The 26,066-nt window shown below is 62.9% G+C and overlaps 1 protein-coding gene across 1 annotated transcript; it reads right to left on the bottom strand.

Moving 5' to 3' along the window:
* Positions 1 to 739: 739 nt before the first annotated feature.
* CPXM1 (carboxypeptidase X, M14 family member 1) lies at positions 740 to 25,605 on the bottom strand. Its single transcript, XM_074951992.1, has 14 exons — positions 25,383 to 25,605; positions 23,368 to 23,475; positions 18,554 to 18,663; positions 17,812 to 17,951; positions 17,522 to 17,606; positions 15,468 to 15,618; positions 14,152 to 14,240; positions 13,895 to 14,018; positions 13,195 to 13,391; positions 12,081 to 12,260; positions 10,878 to 11,175; positions 8,659 to 8,798; positions 6,041 to 6,143; positions 740 to 3,628 (listed from the first exon to the last, which is right to left on the bottom strand). Exons 1-14 carry the CDS (start codon positions 25,603 to 25,605, stop codon positions 3,366 to 3,368), a joined length of 2,211 nt encoding a protein of 736 aa, XP_074808093.1. The 3' UTR covers positions 740 to 3,365.
* Between the last annotated feature and the right edge of the window lie 461 nt (positions 25,606 to 26,066).

The following is a 26,066-nucleotide window of genomic DNA, read 5'->3' as shown; positions in this document are numbered from 1 at the left end:
CCCAGGCGGGGTCCTGGGGAAGCCAGAGGGTCCTGCCCCCCAACTCCGCAGTCAGACGGGACTCTCAGCCAGCCAGGAAAACAGAAGGTTTATTAGACGACAGGGACATGGTCTAACACAGAGCTTGTAGGTGCAGAGAACAGGACCCCTCAGCCGGGTCCATTTTGGGGGGCAGTGAGCCAGACAACCCCGTCTGCCCTTCACTGCATGTCCCCAGCCAGCCCCCAACTGAAACTCCCTCCAGCCCCCCCTCCTCTGGGCTCTGTCCCTTTCCCGGGCCAGGAGGTCACCGGATTCCTTTGTTCTCCAGCCCTTTAGCTCTCACCTTGCAGGGGGGAAGGGCCCAGGCCATCAGTTGCCAGGAAACCGGGTGTCGGCCATTCTCTGTGTCCAGACCCCTGCACACACCTGCCCTCTAGGGCTCTGCAACGATCATACACCCTTATCCCACCCCGTAGATACTTAAGAACTGCATAGGGGAAACTGAGGCACCCCCACACTATTCAGAGGAAACATTAAGAACAGTCCCGCTTCATCACATCCACCCCTGCCCGTTCCCCACCCCACAGGGCTGCCCCGTGCCCCTGCTCCAGACCCCAGCCCTGCTGTGGGCGGCCCATGCAAGGGGCTTTGCACACACCCAGGCTCTGCCCCCCACTGAATTAATAATGCAATAAATGAAGAGAAAATAACCCACTGCCCACTCGCTCTGGAAGGTAAAACAGCAAAGGTTTATTGCTCCTGAGGATGTCACTTGCCTCGCAAGGACACCGAATGCCAGCACTGTCTTTGTAACTCATCAGCTGCTCATGCTGAGTCTGAGTGCAAACCCGAGCAGTGGTCCCTTTCTCGCCGCCCCCGTTAGGTCGGAGCCGCGAGCCATTGCTCCAATGCTATTTACACGCCAGGTTCCAGCCAGGTCCCGCCTGCAGAACAAAGCGCCCACTAGCCCTGGGCTCGCACACAGGGATGTTGCAGTCTCCCTTGGGCTGTCTGAAAAGACGCAGATGAGCTGGAAGCTCTGAATAACGCTTGCACGCCCTCGGCAGTGGCTGTCCCTGGACACTCTCCTCTGTTCGCTGGGGGCCTGACCCAGAGTGGGGCTGAGACCCACCCATAGCTCCTGGCGGATGCGGCGGACGCTGGGAGCCCATCTGTTTGGCACAGTCACAGCCGCTGGCTGTGACCTCACACGCCATTGCCAAGGAAACAATTGTGACATCTCATGCAGAGGAGTGTGACTTCACCTGGGGTTCTAGGAGAACAAAGATCTGAGGCTGAAGTCATCCCTGGAGTCGCCGTGGGGTGGAACCGCATTCACACAAGTACCCCTGACAACGGAGGCCGAGGGGAAAGGAAGCTACAGGAACCATTTGCTGCACCAAGTGGAATCATCTCTGCCTAGGATCTGGTTCGTGGCTCGTACGAGGTGCCAGCTAGCCCTTTAGTATCAGCCTTTTAATTGTAATGCCCGGGGAAAACTGGAGCGAATACGAAATCCTGACCTGTGTCCCCTTAACTTGCTTCTGCCCTGCCCTGGAGGGGGCCTCGCAGCTGAGAAGGCTGCTGGTATCTCTTGTGTTGGCCCTGAGGAGACTGCCAACGGGGGGACAATTGATGCCAAAGGCGGTGGTTTCAGTGAGGCTGCCACCCCTCTGGCCAGGAATTGGCTCCCCCAGATGTCTCCCGTGGTCCGGTGAAGTCAGACGCTGGCACGCCAAACCAGCAGGTGCTGGCTATCTACAGGGAAGAAAACAGTCTCGAGAGTCCTTGGGAACTGTGCTGTCATTACCAATGGGGAGGAATAGGGTTATCCCGGACTGCACCCAAGGGATCTGGGAGTCCAGCCAGCGCACACCTTGCCATGGTTGGTACTGACTGACTGATGTATGTTTGCCCTGGATTCCTGCCCAGCCAGACCCTGTGCCAGGCAATCCAAGTCCTGCTTGTGTCATGCCCATTGTGTGCCAGGAGCTATTTTTAGGGCCCGCCTGTAGTCTCAGATGCAGACTCCCTGCATGTTTCGAGGAATCCGTGGCAGCTGCCTGCTCACGCTCCGGGAGACTCGCATAGACACCACTTTGGGCATTTCAGGGGGCCAAACACTGCTCTTGGGGATCGTCACAGGGAGCCTCCCTTGCTACCCAGTATGCCGCACTGCCTGGCCTGTTTCTTGATCTCGACCACAAACACACCCCAGTCCGTTCCCCTTTCACTATGTGTGTTATTCCTCCCTTACACTGCATAACAGAACGCTCTGTCAGCTAACAGCAGATATATCCACGCAGCCGTCTATCCCCTCAACTACCGAGCCACTTGCTTTGTTAGCCCAGCAACTGCCACCCAGGTGTCAGTAATCCCCCAAAGAAACAGATTAACTGGTTTAAATTAAGCCAGTACAGCTGATTGAACTCCCTTGGGTGATTTCCCCCTCTTCTGACCTCACCACATGCAGGTTGAGAGAGGACAAGACCCTTCCTTGCCCCTGGCAGTCGGGAGAGGAGAGCCATGGCCCTCAGCCTCAACCCAGCTCACAGGACTAGCTCACATTCCTTCCCCTTCCTTCTGCACGCCCCGGGGCCTGCTGTCCAAATGCCTTGTGGTTACTGCTGCCTCCAGGTAGCCTTCACCGGAGGGTTCCTCCTGGGGGATTTGCCAAGCGGTGGCCAGGCAGAGCGGAACCGAACCAGTTGGCAGATGCCTCTATTGGGTGGCTGGACCGGGACCTGCATGATCCTTAGGCAATGGCTCGACCCACTAAACAGGGATCTCCCTGGTCTGGCTAAGATGACAGCAGCCGTGCTGAGACCATCCTGGGGGAAAGCTGCTCTTTGAGGTGTTACAAAGTCCTCTTCTGCTGGCAAAGCCCGTCCAGGGTGTCTGTCCTCTGCCTTTGCCCTAGGGAACACGCCTGCAGCTTTGTTTGTGCCACTGATTTCCGCTGCCTTCTTACCCCGCCCAGGCACCCCTCCCCCTGAACTGAGAGCAGCTGGGTGCTCAGCAGCAGGGTCTTGGGCTGGAATGCCAAGGAACAGAGCCAAGTGCTGCGGGCAGGGCAGGGCAGGGGGTGGGAAGGGACAGGCCCCACGAGGACACTGCTAAGCGACGTGCCCGCCTTTCCCCACCAAAGCCAGCGCGGCGGCAGGAAGGCGGGCGTTTGGTTCCCCCAGGACCACGTTCTCCCTGGGCCGGCAGTCACACCCCGCTACAGAGTCACGTGCATGAGTCAGACCCAGAGCTCAGAAGTGAAACAACACAGAGGAGCAAGAAGCCGCTAGACTAGAGAGCGTGGGGGAGGGAGCGCGAGCCGAACAGAGCACATCCCTCTTCTACGTCCCCACACAGTCCCCTCATCCCCCTCCCGTTCACTGGGCCTGCCGCTGGGCCCTCAGCTTGCGGAGCCGCAGCTGCCGGAGCCGCAGGATCAGGTCCTTGGGGATCTTGCCCCCCCTGGCCAGGATCTCGCGCAGCCGCTGCTTGGGCGTCTTGGTGAGCTGGAAGTCGCAGAGGGTGGGGTTGTCCTCGTAGGAGACACGGCACGTCCTGGTGACGGGGTGGTAGCCTTCGGCCGCGGCGGTGACCTCATACTCGCCCGGGTTCAGCAGGCGCCAGTAGTCGCCGTCGAAAGCTGCAGGGGGTGACAATAAGGCCAGGGGGAGGGCTGAGGGTCTGCCGGGTCAGGCCTGGGTCTGCTAGGGCCTGTCTCTGCTGAGCCCTAGTCTGCAGAGGGGCCATCTCAGCGACTAGCAGCCCTGTGTAGACAAGGCCTTGGCCCTGCCCTCCCCAGGGCCAACGCCGCGCTGCTCCCCCGAGTGCTGTCCGGGGCTGCAGATGGGGCTGGGGTGACTGGTCCCATGGCGCAGCTCCCACTGCTGGGGCCGGTCCATGATTGTCAGCATCCATCTCCCTTTCCCTGATTTCACCCCATTCCCGCTATTTATATCCACCCAGAGCCCACCCCCCCAGCTTCTTCCCACCCTGGGGCTCTAGGTCCGTCCGACACTGGCCATGGTCATCCCCCATTCCCCCTGGGCTGAGCTCCCCACACCGATTTAGTTCATCGGGACTGTGACACTGCACTCCATAGGTTTTATGGAAATATGTTTGTAAGTGTAAATATGATGTAACTGGAATATGCTTCATACAAAAAGTCTCTTCTGCCCAAATAAATTTGTTCGTCTCTAAGGTGCCACAAGGACTCCACGTTTTTGCTGATACAGACTAACATGGCTACCACACTGAAACCAATTACAAGCTTATAATCTACTAAGTGTGGTCATCCTATTTGTAGGTATGTATCATTCTTGTATCTGAAGCTAGAAATATGAAGTATTACTCTGAAGTCCTATTGTAATTATGCAAAGTGTGGGCCATTAATGGTGGCTTAGGATCTTGATGGCTCCTATTAACTAGAACAATTGGTTGTAAATGGCTCTGTTTACTTGTAAGCCTTCCTGTATATGGGGGGGGGGTGCCAGCCAGTGAGTAATGAAGTCTCACGGGACATGTGAACATGTCACATGATACTGGAATCCATCTTAAACCTGGTGGTTTTCCATTTAGAAGGAAAGCTGGGAACCCCGAGAAAGACAAAGGATTCCTGCCTTATGCCAAAGTATAAAAGGGGGGTAGAACAGAACAAAGGGGGCGACAGTCACGAGAAATCCCCTAGTTACCACGTGAGCTGGAACTAACAAGGGCTGCACCAGGGGAAAGGATTGGGCCCAGACTAGGAAGGAGTCTAGCCTGTGAAAGGTTTCAGAGTAGCAGCCGTGTTAGTCTGTATCCGCAAAAAGAAAAGGAGGACTTGTGGCACCTTAGAGACTCACAAATTTATTTGAGCTCATGCTCATGTTAGTCTCTAAGCTGCCACAAGTCCTCCTTTTCTTTTAGCCTGTGAAAGAAGCTGATTGGAACATCTCTGTGCGTGAGATTTACCTGTATTCAGTTTCTTAAATGTATTAAGCTTAGACTTGCGTGTTTTGATTTATTTTGCTTGGTAATTTACTTTGTTCTGTCGGTTATTACTTGAAACCACATAAATCCCACTTTTTATACTTAATAAAATCACTTTTGTTTACTAATGAACCCAGAGTAAGTGATTAATACCTGGGGGAGCAAACAGCTGTGTATATCTCTCTATCAGTGTTATAGAGGGTGGACAATTTATGAGTTTACCATGTATAAGCTTTATAAAATGGATTTATTTGGGGTTTGGATCCCACTGGGAACTGGGTGTCCGGGTCCTGGAGACAGGTGACCTGCTGAGCAGTTTTTGGTTAAAGTCTGCAGCTTTGGGGGCGTGGACCAGACCTGGGTCTGGGTTGCAGCAGGCTAGTGCGTCTGGCTCAACAAGGCAGGGTTCTGGAGTCCCAAGCTGGCAGGGAAAACTGGCTCAGAGGTTATTCCAGCACGTCAGGTGACAGTCCCAAGAGGGTCTCTGAGACCGAACCCATCACAGGGACATCCCTGGGTGGGTCATCAGTGGGATTGACCCCAGGACCTGCGTCTCTGAAGGCATGAGCCTCGACCCAGCTCCGCCAGCTCAAAGCCAGCAGCGCACTCGGAGCAGGAATCCTTGGCCCCACTGAAGTCAGGGGAGCTTTGCCACTGATTCCATGGAGTGAGGACTTCACCCGCAGACCGCTGGCTGGTCCGGCCACTAGAAGGGCTAGAGTGCCACCTTGTACGAGCGCAGGTTATGCAGACGCCTGCTCCCGGGGCCGCTCCCTTAATGCGGGCTATGGACCCAGCCCCGCCCCGGGGCTGCTCCCCTAATGCAGGCTATGGACCCGCCTCCCCCCATGGACCCACCTCCCCGGACCTGCTCCCCGAATGTCTCCCCACAGCTGTCCAGTAGAGGCTAGCACTGCCTGGCTCACTGGTCTCCCAGTGACATACAGCTGGGGTGGCACCGCCCCACCTCCCTCTGCCCCCGCAGCCCTGGCAGGCCAGACGCCGTATTCTGCGCCGGCCGCAGCGTGAGGGGCGTCACTGGGACTAACAGGCCGGGGCGATCGTCCTGTGGTGCCTGCAATACCTGTTCTGACGTCGTGGTTGATGCCGTCCACGGAAACGATGGCGTCCGCAATGCCCTGCTCGGTGTCCTTGTCCCGAACGACCCCCTTAATGCCCCGGCGGACCTGGGCAAACACAGGACAGAGCACACCTCAGAGGGGGCTCCCGGGGCCAACAGAGCACACGATCCACAAGGCACTGCCCCTCCCTGGGCTCCCTCGGTACAGCGGGGAGCGCGAGCCTGCCCCCCAGCCCGGGGTTATGGGGCATCACCGTCCGCATGCCATCTGCTGGGCGGCTCCCTGCAGTTTGTCCTGTCCTGGGTTAAACATCCAGACAGCTGGGGTTTGTGCCCCTGGGCTGGGGCGGCTGTCCCGCAGCCGCATGCCCCGGCGGGGATCCTGGATCTCCCTTTGCTCCATCGCTGCTCATCGCCCCAGCAGGCCCCAACACCTCCCCTCCTCCCAGGGGTTTCCCCCTCATCCAATCACACCACTCTCACGGACGAACCCCGGGGAGATAGCTCAGCGTCAGCATCCCCCGGTTCCGGAGGAGGTGCAGTTCGCCCAAGGCCATGCAGTGAGCCAGTGGCAGAGACAGGGTTAGAACCCAGGCATCCTGAGCTCACCCCACAGCTCCACATAGCCTCTCGTAACAGCTACGGTGGCTGTTTCAGTCGTCACCCAGCGGCTCTCCTGTCCGTGTGCGCGGAGCCCAGCTAGACAGGGCGAGTTTGCAGTCTCTCCCCAGAGAGCGGTGCCTTCAGCTGCTGGCCACCCTCGCTGCCCTAGGACTCCCTACCCTTTGCCATTCTCGGAGGTGCCCAGTGCTGAGCCTCGGGGGCATCAGCTGCTGAGAGCCCAGAGATTAACAAGCCGCCCCGTTACATGGCCCGTACAAGCCCCTGTAGGAGAAGGGTGTGAAATGTGTGGGCTGCCCACACTGGTGAGAGAAGAGCCAAGGCTGGGACCCCTGCCTGCCTGGCACACTCTGCTCAAGGGCCCGAGCTGGCACGGAGAGCTAGCCCCAATTACCCGCTAGCCCCCGCGACGGATCATTGCACCACGGTGACCTCTGCAGCCACCAGCAGCTGCTGGTTTACTTGGCGTGTGTACGTCCAATGTGTGCTCAGTGAATCTGGGGACGCGGGGAAGGTGTCAGGCCTCGTCTACCCTGGGATTTGAGCCACTGGTGTAGTTTGAACGAGGCTACACTGCACAGGTGCAAATCACACTGCACCAGTACAATAGCGACTACACTCGGCAGTGCACGCAGGCTGCTGCATGGGTGGGGGGTGAAAGTCCCAGTGTAGACAAGGTCGAACATCCCTTAGGAAGGCGTCGCTCTCCCCGCTGACTCCCCAGAAGCTGGATATCACTATTTATTGTTTGGAAGCCCCCTGGCCTCAATGTAATTGACAGGTGGCAAACGGATAAGACCTTTTCGCACCACTGTAGTGGCTAGAGACTTAATTTCTATCCTGAAAGCAGGACTCTGGGCTGGAGAGAGGAGGTGTTTGCCAGAGCCCGGCAGTCGGGGTGATGCAATGGAGACAAATGGCTCTGTAGATCAGTTACGACCATTTGCAGAATTTGGGATTTTTGTGTGTGTTATAAATAAAGCAGGAGGTACCACGGATGTCTGTTCTCCTGCGTTGCCCAGGTGCGGGTGCTATACCAGGTGCAAGGGGGTAGGAGAGCAGGCCCCAAGGCTGCAGCACGGCAGGGAATACAGCCCAGGGGTCTTGGCCTTTAACCCAACCCCATTCTTCCCTTCTTAGCTCTGTCCTCCCAGCAGCCCCTGCCGCGCAGTGCTTGGCATGGCCGGGTGCTCTGCCCACTGTCTCTTCATGCTCCCCTGAAGGCACTGCCAAGGCTGTTTGGCGTGGTCGGGAGGGGGCTTGCCCGTCCCAGCTGCTTTATGCCGTTCCTCGTTACTCTGATCACATCTGCCGGAGGAACCCAGAGCTGCTGGTGGCAGGGCCCGAGATGGTATTTTTGTAGCTCTGTCCAGAGTGCATTTCAGCTACAAACCGAACCGCCATGCTTCTGGGGCTGCCCCGCCTCTGGAAGGGATGGACCCCCGTGTATAGCCGTGTGATGTCATTAATATCTGCTGTGCCCTGCGTCTGGGGACTCTGGGAGCTAATTGCTAACGTCTCTCACATCTTTATCTTCCATGATCTTCTGACTAGCCTTTAAAAAACTGTTATCAAGCCCTGGGCACTGTGTGCTCTACTGCCTGGATTCAGAATTACTCTGTGTGTCATTGCCCCTACACTGCTATCAGCTAATGGTGATTCCCCTTTAGTTCAAGGGGTAGGGGACTGGGTTTTGTCCTGAGTGACACCCAGTTCCATACTCTAACCACTGTGTCTCCCTCCCTCCCAGGTGGCTAAGTGCTGCGCTGTCTCTCTCCAGCCTTGGCGCCGTGACGGGTTCAGCGCCAGTACCAACACCAGCCAGAACCTGCCTTGGCAGGAGCAGCCGCTCCTGGGGCCTTGCCCAGCTTCCACAGGGCCACGTGACCTCTACGGAGAAGCTCCAGGAGGCGCTGCCCTAGATACCCACGTCCAAGAGCCAGGCAAGGCTCCGGGTCTGCCCTGGCCCCGGAGCGCCGCCCTTAGGCCCGGGCACGCACCTGCTCCATGAAGACCAGCAGGGACTCCTTGTTGTTCTCCCACTCCCTGGGCAGCTCGGACTCGTGCGGGAATTTGTCGCAGGACAGCTCTACAGTGACCTCAAAGCAGTTCGTGTGCAGGTAGCTGAAGTCGTTCATACCTGCACAGGGAGACAAGCACAGGGGGGCGATCTGGTGCCACGCCAGAGAAGGGAGCTGAGCTCCTTACGGCAGCCTGCACTTGGAATGGTAAACACATCAGGAGGTTGGGCCCTGCCCGCTGGTTTGTTTATTGTAGGGTCACGCGGCAGCGACAGGCCCTGGGCGCTGGTTTGTTATTGTAGGGTCACGGGGCAGCGACAGGCCCTGGGCGCTGGTTCGTTATTGTAGGGTCACGGGGCAGCGACAGGTCCTGGGCGCTGGTTTGTTATTGTAGGGTCACGGGGCAGCGACAGGCCCTGGGCGCTGGTTTGTTATTGTAGGGTCACGGGGCAGCGACAGGCCCTGGGCGCTGGTTTGTTATTGTAGGGTTACTCGGCAGCGACAGGCCCTGGGCGCTGGTTTGTTATTGTAGGGTCACGGGGCAGCGACAGGCCCTGGGCGCTGGTTTGTTTATTGTAGGGTCACTCGGCAGCGACAGGCCCTGGGCGCTGGTTTGTTATCGTAGGGTCACGGGGCAGCGACAGGCCCTGGGCGCTGGTTTGTTTATTGTAGGGTCACTCGGCAGCGACAGGCCCTGGGCGCTGGTTTGTTATCGTAGGGTCACGGGGCAGCGACAGGCCCTGGGCGCTGGTTTGTTATTGTAGGGTCACTCGGCAGCGACAGGCCCAGGGCGCTGGTTTGTTATTGTAGGGTCACGGGGCAGCGACAGGCCCTGGGCGCTGGTTTGTTATTGTAGGGTCACGGGGCAGCGACAGGCCCTGTGCGCTGGTTTGTTATTGTAGGGTCACTCAGCAGTGACAGGCCCTGCGTGCTGGTTTGTTATTGTAGGGTCACTCGGCAGCGACAGGCCCTGGGCACTGGTTTGTTATTGTAGGGTCACGGGGCAGCGACAGGCCCTGGGCGCTGGTTTGTTATTGTAGGGTCACTCAGCAGTGACAGGCCCTGCGTGCTGGTTTGTTATTGTAGGGTCACTCGGCAGCGACAGGCCCTGGGCACTGGTTTGTTATTGTAGGGTCACGGGGCAGCGACAGGCCCTGGGCACTGGTTTGTTATTGTAGGGTCACGGGGCAGCGACAGGCCCTGGGCGCTGGTTTGTTATTGTAGGGTCACGGGGCAGCGACAGGCCCTGGGCGCTGGTTTGTTATTGTAGGGTCACGGGGCAGCGACAGGCCCTGGGCGCTGGTTTGTTATTGTAGGGTCACGGGGCAGCGACAGGCCCTGGGCGCTGGTTTGTTTATTGTAGGGTCACGGGGCAGCGACAGGCCCTGGGCACTGGTTTGTTATTGTAGGGTCACGGGGCAGCGACAGGCCCTGGGCGCTGGTTTGTTTATTGTAGGGTCACGGGGCAGCGACAGGCCCTGGGCGCTGGTTTGTTACTGTAGGGTCACGGGGCAGCGACAGGCTCTGGGCGCTGGTTTGTTATTGTAGGGTCACGGGGCAGCGACAGGCCCTGGGCGCTGGTTTGTTATTGTAGGGTCACGGGGCAGCGACAGGCCCTGGGCGCTGGTTTGTTATTGTAGGGTCACGGGGCAGCGACAGGCTCTGGGCGCTGGTTTGTTATTGTAGGATCACGGGGCAGCGACAGGCTCTGGGCGCTGGTTTGTTATTGTAGGGTCACGGGGCAGCGACAGGCCCTGGGCGCTGGTTTGTTATTGTAGGGTCACGGGGCAGCGACAGGCTCTGGGCGCTGGTTTGTTATTGTAGGGTAACGCGGCAGTGACAGGCCCTGCTGCAGGGTCACTCCTGAGCGATGGACGCAGGGGCAGAAGGTTTCAGCTGGGTCTGGCCAGAGGGCCGTTGGGCAAGGCTTGTCTGCATCCTGAGCCAAGGAGCTCTGTTCCCAAACACAGTGAGGCCCTCCCCGCTCCCTAGCGCCTGCCGGTGCCCTGGGCAGCGCCCACGTTTAGGAACGGGCACAGCCGGGATCACTCCCAGCACGGGGGCCTCGGGACATGACGGGGCTCCAACACAGAGACCCCACGCCCTGTCCAGCGCAGGGCACATGGGCTGGCAGGACCTCCCTGCCCCAGGGGGTCGAACAGCCCTTCCCCCTCGGGCTCTGGAGCGGGGCCACCTACTTCCCGGCACCGTGTGCCAGTTGGCGCCGTTGATGATGTTGCCCTCCCTGGCGAAGTCCTCGTAGTGGCAGGGGCGGCGCTCGTCGTCCACCATGGCCAGGTGGGTGGAGGCATAGACGGTGGCGAGCCAGCGGAAGACGGCGTCGTCGGGCGTGGGCGTCAGCTCCTGGGCCTTCCAGTAGGTGCGGGTCATGTCGTAGGGATAGGTCACCACCAGCTCGCCCCCGTGCAGGTTGGCGCTCAGCACGAAGGGGTACTTCTGCATCCAGTCGATGACGGCACGGGTCTCCGGGGCCACCTGGGCAGGGACAGGCCTCGGCCTCAGAGCACTGGGGGCAGCGTGGGGACAAGCGCCCCCGGGCGCTGAGGTCAGGGACGGAGCCTGAAGCATGCGGCCTGGCTCACAGGCCCTCGGCGAGGACTGGCTCCCATGCGAGGTGCTGCCGTTCCGCCCGGGCAGCATCTCGCACCCGCTTCGCCCTGGGGTGAAGGGCTGCAGGAGGGGAAGGGCAATGCAGGGTGGCCATGGTGTCTGCAGGCCCCTGGCGTGAACCCCTGGCTCCCCCTCGGGGCCTGCATTGTCCCCCTCCCACTGCTCGCATGTGAGACCCGCTGGGCAGCAGGCCCAGAAGACCCTGGTTCACAGCGGTCACCCCAGCCCCCGCCCCCCACTCTTTGCCTTACACCAAGGAGAATCCCCAGATCTCCCAGCCCCATCCATCCCTGCACCCCACATCTCCCCCTATGTCCTCCGCACCCCAGAGAGCCCCCTGCCCCCCGCATCCCAGAGCATCCCGTATGTCCCACAGCTCCCCCTGTCCACCCACCACCCTATCTCCGCACCCCACAGCGCGCACAGCGCCCCCTGCACCCCACAGCACCCCCATGTCCCACAGCTCCCTGTCCCCGCACCACCCTATCTCCGCACCCCACAGCGCGCACAGCGCCCCCTGCACCCCACAGCGCCCCCATGTCCCACAGCTCCCCCGTTCCCACATCACCCTGTCTCCGCACCCCACAGCGCCCCCCTGCCCCCTACAGCACCCCCGTTCCCACATCACCCTGTCCCCGCACCCCACAGCACCCACAGCGTCCCCTGCCCCCTACAGCACCCCCTATGTCCCCCGCACCACCCCCACCCCCACGCTGGTTCCCCGTTCCCCCCCGTGCCCCCGTCCCGCACCGTGGGCCGGCGGGGCTCACCGTGGCGTTGGCGAAGGTGTAGTACTCCGGGATGGGGAGATAGTGGTTGGGGAACTTGTGAGGAACCAGCTCATTGTCTTCGGCGTCCCACAGGGCCGTGTTGAGGTCGGCGAAGTTGTGGTTGAGGTCGATGCCTTCGTAGGTCCAGCGGCCCATGGCCCAGCCCGCCAGCTCCGAGCCCTGCGTGGAGGGAGGGACGGCAGGAGCGCAGGGCTCCCACTCTCCAGGGCGCATTCAGAGCAGGTGGGGCTCAGAGCCCCCCACAGATCAGAGACCCCCAATAATGGCTGGGCCACCGTGACATCCCCTGGCCTGCCATGGCCCTTCCCCCCCACCCGTCTGCCTGCCTCCCTCCCTCCCTCCCGGACAGCCCAGCCCACACCGGCCAGAGGGGCCCTCGCACCCCCTTCCGGCCTCCTCACTCCTCATCGTCTGCCCCCCATCCCGTCTGGCTCCCCCCGTCCTCCCTGTGCGTCTGCGTTGGGAGAGCGCGCGACGAGGCCAATGCCCCGGGATCCCCATCGCCCTCCCTGCCCGCAGCCGAGGCTCTCCACGGCCAGCCCCTAGCACCGTTCGTGTGGCCGTCCCCCTAGAGCCCGCCAGGCCCCTCTGGCCTGGGCCCCCGGTGCCTGCCCCAGGCCCACTCCCTGCTCCCCGCCGGGCCCCTGCAGGCACACGCAGCTCAGCTGCCTCGCTCCGGGAGACCTCCCGAGAGCCTGCCCGCGTTCCCGCCTGGGCCAGGCGTCTGCCGTACCAGCACCTGCCAGCAGCACTGAACACTGCCGTCCGGGCACGCTGAGAGCGCCTCCTGCTGGCTTCACGGGAGCGGAGGGTGCGGGCATTCAGCACCCTCCCGGCCCTGCATCAGCGGGGTGCAGAGAGGGACCCAGCCCCTCCGCCAGGCCGGGATTCCCAGGTCACCCCTCTCGGAGCCAACCCGGCCGGTGCCCGGTGCGGCTGTCGCGCCGTGCCGGTTCCCCTGAGCCCGTCAGTGGGGCCGCCCTGCGTCCGCAGGGGCCCCTGAGTGGCGGTGAGGCGATGCCCACGGGTCCCCCCGGGCCCAGCCGTGGCGACGCCCGGCCCGCAGCTACCCTCCCCGCGGCGCGGGCCCTACCAGCTTGTAGGCGGTCTCGTAGCCGTCAGGGTTCATGGAGGGCAGCAGGTGGATGCGGGTCTCGCTCACCAGCCGGACGACGCGGGGGTTGCCCCGGGTGAACTCGCCGCACAGGTACTGCATCAGGTTGAGCAGGAGCTCGCGGCCCAGCACCTCGTTCCCGTGCATCCCCGCCACGTAGCGGAACTCCGGCTCCCCTGCCGGCGACACGCAGCCAGCTGCCCACGGAGCCCGCTGCCCGCCCGCCCGCCTGCCGGGCAACAGGCTGAGAGCGCGGCCAACCCCCGCCCACTCCCTGGGGAAATCCCCCCGCGTGCCAGGCTCCCGGGGGAAGCGAAGCAGAGATTGGCCCCAGGAACAGCCCCGTGCTGGGCCAGCTGGGGACCAGGGCTGTCTGCGCCTGAGGCTCTGGGGGGCGTCTGGGGGCAGACCCAGCGGGCGCCCTGCTCTGGGGGGGTGGCGTCTGGGGGCAGACTCAGAGGGGCGCCCCGGCTCGGGGTGGAGTTCAGCCAGGCAGCCTCGTGGGGGCAGCAGAGCAGGGGTGTAGATGGATGTCCCCCCGACCAAAATGGGTCTCTCTGTGCGTGGCATGAGGGGCAGCAAACCGAGCTCCTGCTCTCCGTCCGCCAGCACCAGGGGTGCGTCCGGGAAGCGGTGCCGGTGGCGTCTCCCCTCTCTGCCCCATGCTGTGGGGACTCACCCAGCTCGTGCTGCCCGGGGTTGTCCGAGATCTCCATCACGTACATCTTCAGGCCCAGGTAGCTCTTGCCGATGCTGTAGACCCGGGTGATGTTGGGGCACTCCTCGTTCACCTTCTTCATCAGCTGTGAAGGGCAAGGGGCACGGCTAGCTTCTCCTGCCAGGGGCTGGCGGGAGGCAGCTGTCGGACGCGTGCCTGCCTTCCCTGCCGGGACGGGAACCGCAAGGGACGGGAGGCCAGGAGCGAAGGGAACGTACCTTTCTCATCTCCTTGTAGTTGTGATGCCTGAAGTCCAGCTTGTCGGTCGGCACCGGGTCGTTCTCCCAGGAGTAGATGTTGTTGGGGTCTGCAGGGAGAGATGGGCGTGAAATTCGGGGCCAGCGCCAGGCCTTGGCACCAAGCGCTCCAGGGTTCGCTCGCAGGCTGCCGGCCCCCATTCTCCCCAGCCGGGGCCAGGTGAGGCTGCCCTCAGCAGCTGGATGAACGCAGCAGCCACCTTGGCCAAGGGCAGCCCATGGCCTCTTTCCGGCCTGAGAAGGCCCTTCGCTGAGGTCGGCTTGCGGCCCGTTTAGAACGAGGGGAGGCGGCCGCCGTTTGGGAAAGAGGGCAGTTCTCCCCGAGCGTTGCTAACGAAGATTCTGCAGCCGCTGCTGACGGAGAAACTCCCCCTTATGGCAAATAACAGCAAAAAATGACCAGTCAGCCTAAGAAGTTGGGTGCGAATCGATCCCTTGCTCCAGATCCACCTCTCAGCCGCTCTGTGTGTAAACAGCCAATACCTGAGCTGATGTCAACAGGACAAAACTTGTCTGATGCCGCGGGCTGCGTTTCTTAAAGGGCCCATTTGCAGAATTAATTTTTGTTCACACCTGAATTCACGGATCCATGTGTAACACCTCCGGCCGTGCGTGCTGGGCTCAGGGTCCGGGCTGCCCGGCGTGGGGGATACACAGTCCTTCCCCTACATAACAGAGAGGCTATATCCCTGCTTTGAGTGCAAAGCTCGCCCTGAACTACAGGGCATGGCCAGCACCTCCAGGAGAACAAGACGATCCAGAATTATACCAGTGAATACTTAAAAATACCCGAGCACGCCGGCAGGGACAGAAATGTTCATGCTTCAGGGCTTGGCTTGGCCGAGGTGGTCAGGTGGTGGGTGGGTGGTCAGGAGGGAACGTTGCCATCGGCAGGTTATCCCATCACTCAGGGACTCTCTCAAGCAGCTGGTACAGGCCACTACCAGAGCCTGGGTTAAAAGGACGGCGGGTCTCATCTGGCCCAGCAGTTCCTGTGTTGCTGTGCACGACCAGGCAGGGCTGTTGCGTGAGAGGCATTTCTCGGACAGCCACGTCCCAGAGCATTCGGGGCTTGTGCTCGCAGTCCCAGCCCGCCCGGGGACCTGGGGCTGCTAGCACGACAGAGGGTTGTGGAGGAGACAGGCAGGAGGGACTGAGAGCGAAGGGCCCCGGCTCGAAGCCACACAAGAGAATGAAGGGGAAGACGGCCAGGCCTGGCCAGACGGCCCCTCGGAGGGAGAGCACGGGGACAAGCCCATGCCAGCAGCGCGTCCTACCTGGCAAGGGGCAGCCCAGGATCTCCGCCCTCAGGCAGATGGTGCCGTTCTCAAACCAGGTCTGGGGGTTGATGCGGATGTAGCGTGCCACCACCGGGATGGGGAGTGCATTGAGCACGGGCGTCTCGGGGTCCTTGTTCCCCAGGAACACCTAGAGACAGGCAGACGGACACGGCACCGGCCTTCGGCTGCTTGCGAGGCTCATTCTTATCCCTGCTATAAATACTCGTCCTTCTGGGGGAGGTGACAGGGGCTGGCGTGCCAGGCCCGGGGCCTGCAGCCCTGCACGCCCCCAGCAGCAGGAGCAGGGCTCCCCCATGCTGCCCCCTGCCCTTGGAGACACTGACCTCCCACCCGCGTCCCAGCTCTGAGCAGGGCAGCCTTGCGGCCTACTGCCACCATTGCCCAGGGCGCTTTGCAGGCCACACGCCCAGCCCTCCGCCCGGGGCAGGGGCTGGGATGGTGAGTCCTCCTTCAAACACAAGCCGAGATTCTCCCAGGCTCCCGGGACTCTGGGAGCTGGGGCTTTTGGATTGCCAGGCAGCGAGAGCCGCCCCGTGTCTCCTGGCACTGGAGAAGCAGCGGCTGGGTCCAGTGTCCGCATTGCCCAGTTGGCAGCTCAGCGGGCCCGGGATCAGAACCCAAAGGGTTACATCCGACCCAGCCCCGGCCTGGTCCCCTGGCTCCCATTCAACCCTTGATGAGAAACAGACCCGAGCTGCCCGCGTGAGGCTGGAACCTGGCACCAGGGAGGAAGGCTCCCAGACCCAGGCTTGTGCCACAGGGATGTGCCAAACCCCAGGGAAACCAACAGCTGCTCTGCCCCGTGACAACGGGGCGCTAGGCGCCCGCTGGGGCCCGTGCCAGCTCAGGGCTCCCCAGGGAGAGAGACGCAGAGTGCCGTGTGGGACTCCCTCCACAGAGACCCACTCACCGCCCGGCCACTAGCCCACCCCCACTGCCCTCCCCAGCGGGCCCAGGCTCCCTGTCGGGACGAGCCAGGCTGGACCCGCCTCTCCCCCAGTGCCGAGGGGGCTGGGAGCTGCCGGTTCCTCCCCTCCCCCCTCAGGCTGATCGCTTTCTGCCTGTTTATGAACTCATTTCTTTCCCAAAAGAGTAGGCAGGAGGGGCAGGGAGAGGTCAGAGCAGAGCTAATTCTATAGCGCGGACACACACACACACTGCACTGATTTATCTACACACACACTGCACTGATTTACACAAATACACACACAGAGCACGCCTTCATACACGCTGCACTTATTTACACATGCACACAGCATGTAGTCACCCACACTCTGCACTAATTTATTTACACACACACTGCACTTATTTACACACACACACACACACACACACACTGCACTAATTTATTTACACTTGTGGACACACACACCCCCCTCCAGCCCGGGAGGGGTGGGATTTTGCCCGGTGGCTGGGGGCTGCCAGGGGAAGCAGGGCTGCCTGGGGCTCCGGCCATTCCCCCACGCATACAGAAGCTCTTTGGGCGGAGGATGGAGCCCAGCTAATGCTGGGGTGCGGGGGTGGGGGGGCCCCCCCGCACAGGATGCGCTACAAAGCCAGTCCAGCCCACACAGCTCTATTAACCCTCCGCGGACTGGCTGGCACCGGGAGAGGGCTGCGGGGAGCAGGGAGGGGTCTGGTCCCACTGGGGGGCTGTCGTGGCTCCTGCTGCTGGGGGAAAGGCCCCTGACGTGAGCGAGAGGCGCCCTCAGGCTGGGGGTCTGGGCTGGCACAGCCTGACCCCAGGCTCCAGGGCAGCAAAGGTGCCTTAAAGTGCCCAGTGCCCAGCCCCTGCCGTGGGGGGCTGCGCATCACTCAGCAAAATCCGGAGGATCTGACCCCGCACCTCTGTCCCTAAGTCCTCGAGGCCCAGGCAGGCCCTGCCACCCACAACCACCGGCTGTAAAAGAGCCCATCCGCCTCGGTGCTGGCCCGTCGCCCTGGCCGCCTGACCCACCAGCCTCCCCTCCCCGCGATGCCCCAGGGCTGGGCCGCCCCATGCAGGGCTCGGCGCCAGCGCTCCCACTCACCACCTCCTCCGTCCCGTTCCGGCTTGGCTGCCAGGCGTGCGTGTCGTTACTGAACTGGACTTTGTAGGAGGTCACCCAGTCGTACCTACGTGGAGAGAGAGAAAATGAGCAGTAGGATCAGAGTCACCAGCACTGAGGGGTTTAGAGGACTCTGGCCCCCTTCCCCAATAGCCCCACAAGAGCCATCCCAGAGCCTAGATACCACGATAACGGGCTCGCTGACCCAGCCAGCGGCTGGGGCCACGGATCCATCACCCTGCGCTCTCTCCTCCCCTGCACTCGCTGCTTACGTCCAGATGGAGTTCAGCCCCTGCGTGATGACGCCGGTGAAGCGGGTTGGCCGCCGGGCATCGATCTCCAGCCACTGGTCCCGGTCCTCGTGGCCAGCACACCAGCCTCCGTCGTAGAAGTCACCGTCGTGAATCCCGGACTGTGGCAGGGAGGGGAGGGACAGAGAGAGCGGTGGGAGTACCTGAAGATGTGTGCTGGGAGTACCCATGCCAGCGCCCCAGGGAGCTGGACGCCTTGCGGCAGGGACTGTCCCTCCCGAGCGTTTGGAGAGCGCCCGACAGATAGCGAGCGTTACTGCGAACAGAAAGCCCTACACCCCCCCGGCAAAAACGGGCCCAATTCGCTGGTTCTGAACGAAATGGAAAGGCGCCGTGGGCTGCCGTGTCGTTATGTACATTTCGGGTACCTTATGGCGGCGCCCCCTACTGGGGGGGGCAATGCTCAGTAGGACCCTCTTTAACCAGCTGCTGCAGGAGGTGTCTCGCCCTCCAATGGAAGACGGCGTAGTGAAGAGGTTAGTGCGGGGGACGGATGGGGTGACCCTGTTGTGGGGGAGTTAGGTGAGGGGGCTGGGGCTGCAGCCTGTCAGCCAGGAGCCGTCCCCTTTGGAGCTGTCAGGATGGCACCCCAGAGCCCCTGGAGGGAGACGAAGCCCAGCTGGTGGCTAGGTAACTGCCATGTGGGCTGGGAGAGGCCTCGCTCTGAATGAAAGGTCCCCCCCCAGCACACGGCACAGCACACCTGTATATTGAGGCGTCCCCGGTGGGCACCCAGCCCGTAGCGCTTGATGCTGGAGGCTCGTAGCTGGAAGTCCGACACCCTCAGAGACTCCAGCCCCAGGGGGGGACATTCTGGTGGGAGGCCGAAGGGGTAAAGGAAAGACAAAGTCAGGTTAAAGAAAAGCCAGAGGGGCCAAAGGCATCCTTGGTGCAACTCCAAGGAGGAGAGGGAGTCCGGGCCAGGAGCTGCTCCCCTCTGGAATCCCATCCCCTGAACAATGGGGAGATCCCACCTAGGGGCAGACCAGCAAGCTGGGCACCCTGGGGTGTCGGGGACGATCTCTCTCCTTCTCTCATTGGCTGATGCCGAGTGGGATGTGATGTCCAGGGTGCCATGGTCTGGGTGACAGCCAGTACCAAATCTGGCTGGACCCTGCCGCCTCTGCACTTCGCAGCACCCGGGCCTCAGTGAACGCTGCTCAGAGCCTTTAATCTCCAGAGCCCACACCCGGCACTGACTGAAAACTCCCCCAGACGTGGCTGCCGGGCAGAGCTCCGGACTCCTAGCTCCCTGTCCTTGTGCTGGCCCCTAGACCCTGGTGGTAAGGGTATCCCCTGCGGCCTATTCTCCAGTGCCGTCGTGGGTCTCGGGGTAAGTGCTAAGTGATGGGGGTTACCCCACAGCCTGAGAGAGTGAAGTATTTCCTCCTGTTTCCCTTTACTCGGTTTCCGTGTGTTTGATGAGCTCTTCCTCTGGGCCGATACAGAGCCCAGGGCCCAGCTTGCTGCTACGGGGCGCTGGACTGCTCGCTTGGAGACCTCACGTCTTGGCTGTCCCAGAGGCTGCAGGCAGCATAGACAGTGCCACCATCAGCAGCAGCCCAGGGTCTCACACATCTACCCCCAGAGCCAGAGAAGAGCGGCTTCAGTACCGGAGCCGGCCGCGCAGGGACACACTGAAACGCCCGGATCACGGGCTGTCGCCAACGATTCAGGGCTAACACCAGCATTCCAGCCAATTCCAGCCTGGCCGGTTACGTTCAGCTCTCCTGAGATTCCCCCAGCAGTTTAAACCGCATCCGGCATTCCTCCTTGCTGCCTGGCCTGCATTACTGCAGGGTTACTCTGCCTATTACACAGCGGCTGTGCTCCCCCGCCCCAGAGGTGGCTGCAGCACTTCACGGCTGGGTGGAGTGCGGGCACAGCTGTTTGCAGCACCCAGAGCAGTGTGTTAGGCTAGGAACGGGGACTATTTATCATTACACCGTGCACAAAGTCCGAGGGGATCGCCTGCATACGGGGGGCTGCACACAGCCGCCAGGCCAGCCTGTTTCAGTTCTCCCCCGGCGAGGACCCAGAGCCAGCTCCCGGTGGTGTCTAGCTCTGCACACTTCCCCGCTCCCTCCCCCAGGCAGCGCACTCAGCTCCAGCCTGGAGCCCGAACACGCGGCTGGAGGCACAAGTGCTGCCGGAGATCAGGCCAGCGGATACCAGAGAACGACAGGGGCTGCTGAAACCACCACCACAGCCTGTGAGCATGAGTCAAAGACGCATCATATCCCGCCACAGCTGGCGCGATCCCAGGGGGTCTGTGTGGGGGATGGGGCCAGGCCGGTCGCAGCTGTTCCCCTGTGGAACCTCACGCTGCAGGCTGGGCTTGGCCCTGCGGGGAAGGCAGGTAACTGCTCTGCTCTGTGGAGCCCCCTCTGGTCAGGGGGGCAAAAGGGGAAGTCCTGGGAACTCCCCTGGCACCCAGACTCACTGAGGGTGCCTTGGAGATGCTGGGAAGAGAGGGGATCCCGCAGGGTGACTTGGACACAAACCCCTCCGCCTCCCCACTAGCGCTGCAGCCCAAGCAGGGGAGCCAGCAGGCCCCGCGATGGGAGAGCCGCGCCGGGCCAGCCACAGGCTGCGAGTGGCTCTCACGAGGTCTTTGCCCAGCGGGGTCATACACCCTCCCTCCCCCGCAGCTGTGGCAGGGCCAATGCCCCCCTGGGGCTGCCCTGCCCGGGCCCAGCACCCTGCCGCCCTGGGCACGTGTGGAGACGCAGGGGTGAGCCCAGGGAACTGAGCTTCTCCGACCCGCTGCGGGGCGGGCAGCCTCCCTCCAGCCTCTGCAGCCCGCCCCGGCCCCCGAGCCCCGCTTCTCCCGGGAATGCCCGAGCTGGAGTCCCAGCAGCCTGTGGCCAAGCCTTCGGCTTCCTCTTCCTCCCAGCCACGGCCCCCTCTCCGCAGGGGCCGCGATCTCATCTTCTCTGCTCCCCGGCCACGCTCGCACACCTACAGAGCGAGCCCGCCCTGCGGTTCAGCTCCCCTGCCAGGGACGCAGGCTGGTTCCCCGCCTCCCTGAGCTTCGAGAGCGACAGGGCCCAGGGACGTGGCTCAGCTCTGCCCGGCCCCCGAGTGCTTTCGTGGAGCTGAAACCCCCCTGGGGACCAGTCACGCCGCTCCCAGTGCGACTCCTGCTGCTTGGAAGCAGCCCCCCCGCGTCCTCCGGACCAGGGCTTTGGAGCCGCCAAGGCAGGGACAGCACCTGGCTGAGCCCATCATTTTGGATACGAGCGAGGTCAGTAAGGGCCACTAGGCCACACTGACGCCAGGAGCTCCTGCCCTCAGCACCCAGCCCAGGGGCACCCACCAGCACCCTGGCGTCTCTGGGCAGCCCAGGGCAGGGAGAGGGTGGCAGCGCCTCTCCGTGGCTCTGCCCCCAATCACTCCATCCCCCCTCCCTCCGTCACTCGCTCTCCCCCACCCTCACTCACTCGCTCATTTTCACTGGGCTGGGGCAGGGGTGTGCGAGGGGGTGAGAGCATCGGCTGGGGGTATGGGCTCTGGGGATGAGGCCGGGGATGAGGGGTTTAGGGTGCAGGAGGGGGATCAGGGCTGAGGCAGAGGGTTGGGGTTCGGGAGAGGGTTTGGGGTGCAGGCTCTGGGCGGTGCTTACCTCAAGCAGCTCCGGGAAGCAGCAGCATGTCCTCCGTCTGGCTCCTACACAGAGACATGGCCAGGAGGCTCTGCATGCTGTCCCGTTCGCGGGCGCCACCCCCACAGCTCTCATTGGCTGCGTTTCCTGGCCAATGGGAGCTGCAGAGCTAGCGCTTGGGGTGGGAGCAGTGTGCGGAACCCCCTGGCTGCCCCTACATCTAGGAGCCGGAGAGGGGCCATGCTGCTGCTTCCGGGAGCCACACGGAGCCAGGGCAGTCAGGGAACCTGCCTTAGCCCCGCTGTGCCACCTACTGGACTTTTAATGGTCTGGTCAGCGGTGCTGATCGGAGCTGCCAGCATCTCTTTTCGACCGCGCATTCAAGTCGAAAACCTGGCAACCCCCAGTACCTGCTTCCTGCCAGGCAGAACAGCCCAGAGACCCCTTGTCTCCTCCAGTGCCCCACTCTCCTCCCAAACCTGCCCATCTCTCTGGCTGGTTCCCAGGGAAGCACAATCCCCACAGCCCAGGGACACTGGTTCCCCACCGCACCCTGCGGAGGAATGTTCTCCAGCCCCATGCTAGCGATCAGCTCCCGCGGTGATGCAGGAAACCACGCAGTTCTTGCTCTGTGCCACTCGCAGACGTGCCCGGCCCCAGACTAGCACCCCAGACTCGGTGTCTCCTGCTGGGATGCTGCCAAAGGCTCCTGGCCAGGCTTTGCTCCCTACACTAGACGTTCCCTGGAAATCTCCCCAGTACAGCCCCTGAGGGGCTAGCGAGAGCGGGCGCCCTGCCTCACGAGGCCGTCCCAGTGAGCAGCGGGCTCCTGCCAACGCTCCACCCAGCAGCACTGCAGCTGGGCAGGAAATGCTCCTCAGTGCTGCCTGAAACCTCAAAAGCCTGAGGAAAAACAACAGCGCCAGCTTTCCAAGAATAACCCGCGGGAGCCCGGGCTGGCCCTGGGAAGGCTGGCTCCTTCTGTGGAAAGGTTCCGAGGCTCTGCCCCGGGGGCACCCAGGAGGTAGCTGTATGTGCATGCGGGAGCTTGTGGGGGAGTGGGCACGTGGGGGCGTGTGCGCATGCCAGTGTGTGAGTGGGGGATACATGGGGGGGCACGTGCATGAGGATGTTTGTCAGTGCACGGGGCAGGGGGGTGGGTACGTTTCCACGTGTATGTGAGCCCGTGGCAGTCCCCGTGGGGATGCCCAGGGCTGCTGACAAGGTTTGCTGGGGTGTGGGGGGGATTAAGAATCCAGCCCCGCTCCCCCACAATGGAAAGTCACCTCTGCCCCACAGGGAGAAGGAAGGAGCTGACACCGATCGCAGTGTCTTCTGCCTCCCAAGCTGGACAACGTTAGGGTTAGGGTACAAAACCACGAGGCCATCCGGGCGGCTCCCGAGACAGCCAGACAGCCAGCCGTGTGTACGCAGCCCCCCGACAGACTTCCCAGGACAAGGGACACTCCCGGGAAAACCTGAGCAGGGGGCAACGCCACTTCCAAGCCCTCGCTGGCCCTGCCCATCTCTGCAAGGCAGGTAAGCGTCGGGCTCCGGGGCAGGGCGCTGGCAATGTACCGGGGGGCAGGGGGCAGCATATAGTCAATGGAATTTGGTATCAGCCCCAACCCCACCAGGGTTCCCTTGGACAGGCCGGCAGTGGTGGGGCGGGGGCAGGCGGAGCCGCAGGACTCCGGGGTCTCTGCTGCGTAGGACCGACGTGCGGCATAGGACGCAGGCCCTCGACTGTGTGTGCGTATGGCCATGCGGGAGCCGGAGAAGAGACCGGTGCTGGCCAAGTGGAACCATGTGGAGCGGCCGGGATTGCTTTCTGCAGCCTGGGAGCGCGGCATGGGGCTCGGAGGGGGTACCCGGGCTGCGGGTCAGTGACCAGAGACGGGGGAAGTACGTACGTGGCTGCTGCTCGGTGGCTGCTCCCTGGGCCGAAGCCTTGGGTTTCTTCTTCAAGACTTTTTTCTTTACTACTTTAACCCGCACAGATTTTTTTGCGGTGCCCCTGGCTGGAGAAAGACAAACCAGACACACGGTCACCCCGCTCCTCCTCGGGGAGGGGGCGCCCGGAGCGGGCAGCGCAGCAGCGAGCTCCAGACCGAGCAGCCGGGCCGGGGGACACGGGGGCTGCGATTCAGGGCACTGCCGGCCGCCAGGCCTGCTGTGGAGGAGCGTGGCCGTGAGGATTGTGCTGCTCCCTCTAACCCGAGAGATCGAGGCTCCGCCGTGAACAACTGGGGACCAGTGTTTCCTGCTGCCCCAGAGCTCAGCCCCAGCACCACCCCAGAGAGCAAGCGGCCCAGCTGTGCGGGAGCGGCCCTGAGGTCGCTCCCTGCGGGTCCCGTCCGCTGGGACTCCGACAGTGCCCCAAGCAGTTCCTCTGCCGTCTCTGTGCTGCACGTCCTGGCTGCTGGGAGCCCACGGCCACAGCCGGGCCAGAACGCGGATCCTCCGGCTCCAGCAGCTGCAGCTAGAGGAGCCCACGAGGGGCCACCAGTGCCAGGCCTGGGACACTGACTGGAGCTGCTCGGCCCCGTCTCATGAAGGCGGCTGGTGCCCGGGCGCCCTAGTGAGTTTGTCAGTAAGTTTGTGGCAGAGCCGGGAGGCAGCCAGGGCTGTTGGATCCTGGGGGTTCCCCTGGTCCCAGACTTCAAAGCCAGCTTGCTAGTTCCCCCCGCCTGGCACGGAGGAGCCTGGCAGTGGAGGGGAGGGCTGGGGCTAGCGTGCGTGGATGGGTCTAGACTGCTCCATTCCCCGACTCCTCTCCCTGGGCCCCCGGCTCAGAGAGCCCATGGTCACTCCTCCACCCCCTGAGCCAAACCCAGCTCCCGCTGGAGTCGAGGGGCCTGGCTTTGCTGTGGGTGGTGGGACCTGGGAGCAACCAGGCTCGGGGGCGTCCTGTCCACCACCCAGGGCCAAGATCTGCCGGTCACGGCCTCCCGCTTCGACTGCTCAGCAGAAAGCTGCTGGCGAAGCGTGGAACAGGCCAGCTGGCACCCAGCGAGCCGTTTGGGGGAGAGCCAAGGGGAGAGCAGCCCGGCCCACCGGTCCCCTAGGCAGGCAAAGCGAAGGGAAGAAATACCGTGAGGGGATCTGGGAGACTCAGGGGAAGGATCCCCCCCCCCGCCCGCAGTTCCCAGCAGCTGAGCGAGCCCCCAGCCCCGACACAGCTCGGAGCAGCCTGTTTGCAACTCAGCAACTTCGCACAGCTTTTGTGTTACTGCAAAGACGTGCGAGGTAAACATCCGGTGTGCCAAGCTGGCCACCCCTGGGGGATGCTGTGCAGTGAGAGATCTCCCGCCCCCACCACCACACAACCAGCACACAACACACCGGCCCCACCCCACACCCCACAGAGCGCACACAACAAGCTGGCACCACACACCACACCCGACAGAGCGCACACAACAAGCTGGCACCACACACCACACCCGACAGAGCGCACACACCACACCCGACAGAGCGCACACGCCAGGCCACAGAACACAGCCCGCAAGCCCACAGGAAAGCAAGCGGCAAGCAGAAGGCTCTGCAATCAGGAATGCCTCGCACCCCCCAGGACAGGACGCCCGCCCGGGGAAAAGAAAACACACTGCAAGCCAGGACCGAGCAGAGCCCCCAGGACGCACCATGCCCCAACACGGCCACCGAGAGCCCCACGGGGAAGCCACGCCAAGCGGAGAGCACCGCTGCCAAGGACCCCCAAAGCACCCCAGCAGCGGAGACCCCGGCACCACCCCCAGAGCAGAGAACGGGCACCGCACAGTGCACGGACCCCACACGGCCACGGGAGACACAACCACACACAGCAGAAGGCTGGAGCGTGGAAGAGGAAACACCAGAAAGGACCCGACCCCCCTCTGATCCCCCTCCCCCAAGCGCCCAGCCCCCGGCGCCAGGGGGCTGCAGCCCCTACCTTCACCACCCGCTGCCTTCTCCTCTGCCAGCCGCAGCCTCTTGCCCTCGCCCTTGGAGACGGGCTTCTCCAGCTGCCCCGGGGTGCTCGGCGCTGCGGGGGCCGCCGTCACCTCCCGCTCGCCGCCCGGCCGGAGGGTGGCGGGGCCAGGGGCCCCGAGCGCGCCGGGCAGGCGGGCTGCGGGGGCGAGGGCCAGGAGGAGCAGCAGGGGCAGCGCCAGCATGGCGAGGGGCGCAGGGGCCAGGCGGGGCGCAGCGGACAGGGGCGCGGGGCGCGCTGCTCCGGCTCCGTGCGCTCTGCCCGCCCCGCGGCTGGTCCCTCCCCCGGCCCCCCGGGCGGGCGCCACACAGCTACCGCATTGCGCGGAGTAGCGGGGCCCGCCAAAAGCGCCTGGTTCCCGGCTGGAGAGGGGCGGGGGCGGCGGCTGACCCCCTGGATGGCACAGGCCACAGACCGGCCCCACAGCCATTCCTAGGCCACTGGCATCAGGCGCTGGCTCTGGCCAGGAGTCTACGGGCCTTTGCTGCCCCCCCGAAAAGATGCCAGGGGACCTGCCTTCTAGTCCTGCCACATGGCCCTGCCAGCCCCCGCCCCCCGCCATGGCTTTGGGCCAGTCATTTCACAGATCTGAGCCTCAGTTTCCTCGTCTGTAAAATGGGGCTTCCCCCTCCGCAAAGATCCCCC

Source organism: Natator depressus, chromosome 4 (genome assembly GCF_965152275.1).
Source record: "Natator depressus isolate rNatDep1 chromosome 4, rNatDep2.hap1, whole genome shotgun sequence".
NCBI classification, from domain to species: domain Eukaryota; kingdom Metazoa; phylum Chordata; order Testudines; family Cheloniidae; genus Natator; species Natator depressus.
The sequence above is the reverse complement of the archived record's forward strand: the minus strand, read 5'-3'. Positions and strand labels throughout refer to the sequence as shown.

Coding starts and splice junctions, on each gene's coding strand:
- CPXM1 (XM_074951992.1), bottom strand. CDS start 25,605: ATGCTGGCGCTGCCCCTGCTGCTCCTCCTGGCCCTCGCCCCCGCAGCC. Junction 15,619..17,521: donor GGAACGGGACGGAGGAGGTG/GTGAGTGGGAGC, acceptor GCCTGTCTCTAG/GTGTTCCTGGGGAACAAGGA. Junction 3,629..6,040: donor CAACCACGACGTCAGAACAG/GTATTGCAGGCA, acceptor CACCCCCTGCAG/CTTTCGACGGCGACTACTGG.